Below are 6852 nucleotides of genomic sequence, written 5' to 3'. Positions count from 1 at the left end.
TGATTGAAAATAAATGAGTTTAGAAGCTGAAAATTTGGTTCCCAGCTGGAACCAAAAGATAGCTGGTTTTCCCAGTGTGAACCGTGATGACATCATAGGGTGTGTCACTCGTTTGGAGAGTTTCTACATCTTATCATTAGTCATTGGTTCATGGGTGTGTCTCATCTCATCTCATTATCTGTAGCTGCTTTATCCTGTTCTACAGGGTCACAGGCGAGCTGGATCCTATCCCAGCTGACTACGGGCGAAAGGCGGGGTTCACCCTGGACAAGTCGCCAGGTCATCACAGGGCTGACACATAGACACAGACAACCATTCACACTCACATTCACACCTACGCTCAATTTAGAGTCACCAGTTAACCTAACCTGCATGTCTTTGGACTGTGGGGGAAACCGGAGCACCCGGAGGAAACCCACGTGGACACGGGGAGAACATGCAAACTCCACACAGAAAGGCCCTCGCCGGCCACGGGGCTCAAACCCAGGACCTTCTTGCTGTGAGGCGACAGCGCTAACCACTACACCACCATGCCGCCCACATGGGTGTGTTTTGGATGAAAATAAATATCTGCAGTAAGAGAACAAAAGCTCGTAATAATCACTGCTGAGGTAAAACTGGACGTTTTCAGATGGAGTTTGTTTCATGTGTGTGTTTGTGTTTCAGAAATGAAATACATCACATTTAAAAAATCGGTTTAAAGTTTAAATCTGATTACATGCTGATCGCTTGAAGTGTTTTTTTTAACTCAATAAAAATGAAATTGTCTTGTTTTCTTTACTGACTGTGATAAATATAAAACACCAACTTATACAAAAAATAGATTATTGTTCATATTTATACCATATAGATGTGAAAAAATGGATCTAAAACAATTGGATGAAATAAATGTGTGAAAGTTTCAGTTTGTGGTCGGTAATCTGTGTGTGAGAGACAGAGTGAAGATGAAGTGCTGCAGTTTGGTTTCCAGTGTGGTTTTGTCACGCGATCGTTTATAGCTTATTTCTTAAAGTCCTCACGTGAGGACGGGTTTCTAGTTTTTTATTTTTTATTTTAAATGTTAAAATTCAATAAAGTGACGTTTTGAGCATTGCGATGAATTTGTACTGAAGAACTGAATGTGGTTTAAAGGATTTTTTGGGTGAAATAAATGCTGTAGTTTCAAGACAAAGGAAACATGTTTGTCATTTTTCCCTCTTCCTCCTTTACTTGACATTTCTTTGTACCAACCTCACATGTATCAATGGGGAGGAGATGAACGTCACACAGCAGTGTATACGAGAGACAGAGCAGCGATAAGAGACTTTTGAGGATCTAATGTCTGGACAAGAAGAAGAAGAAGAATGAGAAGAAGGACGTCTTCTCTCCATACAGTCTGTGTATCTTTGACTTCGTCATGGATAAAGCGACCATGGATGTTGTTTTTCCGAACATGAGTGCTGGAGATGTGGCGGTCTACACTCTGTGTCTTGCTATTTTGGAGAAAGTGATGGACACTGATTTTGTTTGCCCTTGCCAACCTGTCTTTAATGAATTGAAATGTGCTTGTTATGCCATAGTGCCTTTCTTTTTTTTCTTGTTTTTTACTTTGAAATTTGTGGACTTCTCCTCAAAGACACAAAATGGAGGGATGGAGGACAAGTCCAAAAGAAAAGTATCCTGCTCCACTCAGACATCCCCAAAGATGGAGAACAGAAGAAGGGATGACATTCCTGAAAGTGAAGCACTCTCCTCAGCTGTCGGACCCATAGAGACGGATGACGTCCCCAGAAATAAAGCGCCCTGCTCTGCTGACACATCCCCAATGTCGGGGGATAAAGGAACGAAGAGAAACTCCACAAGGGAGAAATATCTCTTCTCTTCTTTCATAGCCATCACCTGGCTGTTTTTCTTCTTTGTTGATGGCCAATACGTGTCCTGTGCCTGTTCTTACTGGGGAGGTAAATACACTGAAACTGGTGCTTTAAAGTGGTGCAAACCGACTGGAAATGAAACGGAGGTGTTTCAGAGGAAGCAGGAGACACTGAGGATGATCAGCATATCTCAGGTGAGTTCTGAACTACACACAGCAAAGGCTATGTTTCTACTTTACTTATTTCATTATTTTTCTTTCAGTTTACAGGTTTTGGAATAATGTTCATCATCACCATCATTCTCGGATTCTTATACTGTTGTCCCTGCTGCAGTGCTTGTTGTCCCTGCTGCAGTAATTGTTGTCCCTGCTGCAGTGCTTGTCATAATCGTGAATGTCTGGACAGTGATGTGGCTCAGAGCAACCGGAACAACAGTGCAAAGTTATGAAATGTGACCAGGTTAATAAACCAATGATATATAACCCACATTAACCCATATTTATAGGAAAATGTAAATGTTCTTCCTGTAGGATTCAACTTTTTTGTTGTCTCTGATTTTACAGGATCATCTGTAATGATGGAGAATCAGTAGTGACTCAGTGATCAGATGGTTGAGAGTTCAAATCCCAGGACTGCCATGAAGAGCATTAACCCTCGACTGCTCAGTACTGTAGTGTCCAAATTTAGATAAATGAGATTGGTGTTTGTTCTGTAATTAGTTTTTACATGCTGTTATCGTCTGATTTTATTTTAATTTTTTTCTTCTTAAGCAGTCTGAGACAAACCTTCTGTAAGTTCCTTCTTGACTCTATTTTAAAAATACAAAATAAAATTCATGAACATGATTGACGCCTATTTATTTTGTTAGCTTTGTTAAATTGTGATTTTTTTTAAACTTAAATGTCAGGAAAAGGAGCTGGATGCACTGCAGGTGAAAATATTAAAGGAAACACAAAAGAAACAAACAAAATGAAACCAAAAACTGAAAGTGTGTGTTCACTCTGTCAGAGCACGTAAACTCATAAACATCTGTTTTACCTGCCCTTTCCCAGTCTGAGTGGCTGCTGGTTCTGTTCTACTGCAGTGAACCAGTCAACATTCAGGCAACGTTCTGGACTGAAATCGCAGCACAGCAACAACTGAAGACCACAGCAAAAAGTGTTAGCAACACGCTAGCTGGCTAACGTTACTCACTCGAATGTTCATGATTAGCTTCTCAGAACTGTGATTAGTACGCTTGGGGTTCTAGATTTAACAGAGTACTGTATCTGAAGCCAGTACTGGTCCCAGTGTGAGCGGCCATGTTGGTTTGATGTGACTCAGTAAATGCGGAAGGAACTGGTAGAGGAGAAGACGACCCCAGGATGAGGCGCTGAGGAGGCGTTTCTGTGGATTTTACCTGTTAAAGGTGGGGAATTACAGCTTCCCCTCGAGGGCAGCATTGGGTACAACAGAAACAGGTGAGTGATCAGTGGTCATGTGACATGCTAGGGCTGATGGGTAGTGTAATTCTGTGCAAGTTCCAACAGCTTACTGGCTCTAAAATGATGAAATTTCTTTCAGAGTCTGGATGCCATCATTCAGATAAAGTGTGAATGTTTCAGTTTGTGGTCAGTGATCTCTGAAGTGTAAGCGTTACAGTGTGTAAGCGAGCATGAGAAGATGAAAGTGCTGCAGTTTCCTGGCTTTTGTGTCGCTCCATCGCCACACTATCATGTGTTATTGTAGTGTTTCTCAAAACCCTCACGTGACGATGCACTTCTTCTTTTCTTCTGTCTTTGATTTCGGCTCTTCAGTAAAATTAAAATCTGGAAGACCATTTTGAACATTATGATCTCATCTCATCTCATTATCTCTAGCCGCTTTATCCTTCTACAGGGTCGCAGGCAAGCTGGATCCTATCCCAGCTGACTATGGGCGAAAGGCGGGGTACACCCTGGACAAGTCGCCAGGTCATCACAGGGCTGACACATAGACACAGACAACCATTCACACCTACGCTCAATTTAGAGTCACCAGTTAACCTAACCTGCATGTCTTTGGACTGTGGGGGAAACCGGAGCACCCGGAGGAAACCCACGCGGACACGGGGAGAACATGCAAACTCCACACAGAAAGGCCCTCACCGGCCCCGGGGCTTGAACCCAGGACCTTCTTGCTGTGAGGCGACAGGGCTAACCACTACACCACCGTGCCGCCCTGAACATTATGATGAATGATAAAAATCTTTGAGATTTGAAGTTTTCACACTGAAGAACTGGAGGTGGTTTAAAGATGTCTGGCTGCAGAACTAATTCAACAAAACATCAAAACAAAAGAAGCAGGTTTGTGATGTTTGTGTCTCCTCCTCTTCAAAATGTAAGTGTTATATGCGTTAATACTTTTTTGTCAGTGATTGTCAGTGGATATCAGTGAAATGTACGTGTTACTACAGCGAGACATGCGTGATATGTGCGTTATTCATCAGTGAAAAGTCATCGACGTGCGTGGTAGCGGTAAATTTCTTGCGATCAACCACTAATGGTCCACGCATATGTCGTGCATTGTCCGCGTCAGAACTACGGCAAAGGACGCACGAATTACGTTAAACGGCGCACAATCGCGCATACTTGTGCGTGATCAATAATTTTGAGCAGCTCAAACCCTGGAATCGCGCACAAACCCGATTCGTCGAACATCCACTGACAACTACTGATGCTCCACATCAAAAAAACTTATGAATTACGCACAGCACTGATGAATCGCACACGACTCGAAATTTATGCGCAATTCATGCGTAAATCGTAAGTTTTGGCTGTGTGACTGGGCCTTTATTGAAGCCGTTCCTTGCATCTTGACTTGTCGTCATGGTCAGTGCTAAAGGTTTCACTGAATTCTTGCAGAAACCAGTTGGAAATGTCTCAATCTTTGGTCTCATTCTTTTTGCTTTAGAGAAGATTCTGGAGGAAGAATGTGTTTGTCCTTGTGATCGTATCTACAATAAATCAATATCTGTTCTTTGTGGCACAGTCCCTTGCACAGGTTGCTTTGTTTTGACTTTTTGTTTCCCTGTCCTCAGAGAGAAATGATGGAAATATGTGTTGTAAATGCACCTGGTATAAAGGTCTGTACTCCACTTTCACCACTGTGATGTGGCTGCTTCTCTTCTTTTTTGATGGCCGATACCTGGCCTGTGACCTGTCAGATTGGGAAGGTGTGTATGCAACAAATGCAACTTTGGGGAGTGTAAAATGGTGCAAGCCGACTAGAAATGAAACATCAATGCTTGAGAGTCAGAAGAAAACTCTGAAGTGGATCTCCAGGTCTCAGGTGAGTTCTGAATTATACACAGCAAAGATGGACTTCATTCTTTCATCTTCAGTAAGAACTTAATCCTGGTCAGGGTCACAGTGGATCCCAACTTTATCCTGGGAACATTTGTTTTAAATGGTTTCTTCCCATTTAACAAAGTGAAACTGTACTATATTTAGGTTTTATTTTGTAGAACCAAAAAAATTCTGTAGTAAGTAGAAGGACACTGGGTAGAGTTCATACCTTCGCCATGCCACATATTATCAACATCAAAATCAAATCACTTGAATCTTGAATAATACTAAAGCTGTACACCAAATTTCATTAAACCCCGTTTGCTACTTTTTGAGTTACGTTGGGAACAAACAATAAATCCTGGATCTGAATACATATCCAGATTTGCATCGAAACCAATTCAACTGTTCCTTTGCCCATGAACAACCTTTCCTCAAAATTTCATCAAAATCCATTCACTTCTTTTTGAATTGCATTGGGAAAAACAAACAAAGGCTAAAACATAATCCTCCTCCAACACCGTTGGCAGAGGTAAAAAAAAAAGACAATTCTCCGCATCACTCCTGTGGAGGACGGCCCCATGAGGACAGTTGAAAGTCACACCTGGAGGACGCTCTGGACTCTTACAGTAATGCTTTTATGGCTGAGGACTACAGTTGACTTGCTAACTTTAGGACTGCAGTTGTCATGAACAGTTTTGCACTCAAGTTTCCATCAGTGAAGAGTTTATAACATCAACGAAACTGACTTCATGTTAAAACTGTTAATGTTATAGTCATGCTGTCTGTTGTTGCCCAAATGAGGATGGGTTCCCTTTTGAGTCTGGTTTCTCTCGAGGTTTCTTCCTTATGTTGTCTGAGGGAGTTTTTCCTTGCCACCGTCGCCACAGGCTTCATCATTGGGGATAGATTAGGGATAAAATTAGCTCATGTTTTAAGTCATTCAAATTCTGTAAAGCTGCTTTGCGACAATGTTTATTGTTAAAAGCGCTATACAAATAAACTTGACTTGACTTGACTTATTTTGCTTGGTGAATTTTGGTTCCTCAGTTAAACTTAAACTCTCTCTGTAGATCATAGGCTTTGGTGTCACAGGATGGCATGAATAATGACAAAACTGAAACTAAAATGAAACAAGTGTTGCCAGGCAAAACAAACCTTGTCCGGTAGCACTTATGATGAATATGAGGGGAAATATCTCAAAAAAACAATTTTGACCTTTTTGGTGACATTGACCTTGATTTTGACCTTGTGTGTGAACATACTTGACCAATAAACATGGTTCTGATTCTTTGCAGCCAATCAGAACACACCATCCTGCATGATTGTTACACTTACATTCTTACAGCATGATGACATAGTGGCTAGCGCCTCTATATGAAGCAGTAGTCACAAAAAACTTTGATCTTGGCTGGATGACCCCCAACGTGTTGGAGGTTCTGTCTGAGACCATTGACCATCTATTGTGAAAGTTTCATAAAGATTGGTCCAGTCATTTTCCTGTAACATCATAAATAAACAAACAAACAACGAAACCCCCAAATAACAATACCTTGCCCCCTGGTAGACTCCGTCCTGGGTGAGGTAATGAAGTGTAGAGTTTATCACATATGATTTATGCTCCAGACTAAAGCCCAGTGACTTCAACAGTGACTCTGTAATAGAAAGCTGAGAGTCGACACACAATCATCCAG

At 41.5% G+C, this 6852-nt stretch overlaps 1 protein-coding gene across 2 annotated transcripts; it reads left to right on the top strand.

Annotated features, from left to right (window-relative positions):
- Positions 1-1217: 1217 nt before the first annotated feature.
- LOC132875540 (uncharacterized) lies at positions 1218-2650 on the top strand. Of its 2 annotated transcripts, none has more exons than XM_060912391.1 (3): positions 1218-2047; positions 2187-2312; positions 2417-2650. In XM_060912391.1, exons 1-2 carry the CDS (start codon positions 1397-1399, stop codon positions 2208-2210), a joined length of 675 nt encoding a protein of 224 aa, XP_060768374.1. In that variant the 5' UTR covers positions 1218-1396; the 3' UTR covers positions 2211-2312; positions 2417-2650. The 2 variants fall into 2 exon arrangements, with proteins under 2 accessions (XP_060768374.1, XP_060768373.1); XM_060912390.1 differs by having other exon boundaries at positions 2116-2312.
- The last annotated feature ends 4202 nt before the right edge of the window (positions 2651-6852 follow it).

This window comes from Neoarius graeffei, chromosome 28 (genome assembly GCF_027579695.1).
Source record: "Neoarius graeffei isolate fNeoGra1 chromosome 28, fNeoGra1.pri, whole genome shotgun sequence".
In the NCBI taxonomy this organism is placed as follows: domain Eukaryota; kingdom Metazoa; phylum Chordata; class Actinopteri; order Siluriformes; family Ariidae; genus Neoarius; species Neoarius graeffei.
The sequence above is the reverse complement of the archived record's forward strand: the minus strand, read 5'-3'. Positions and strand labels throughout refer to the sequence as shown.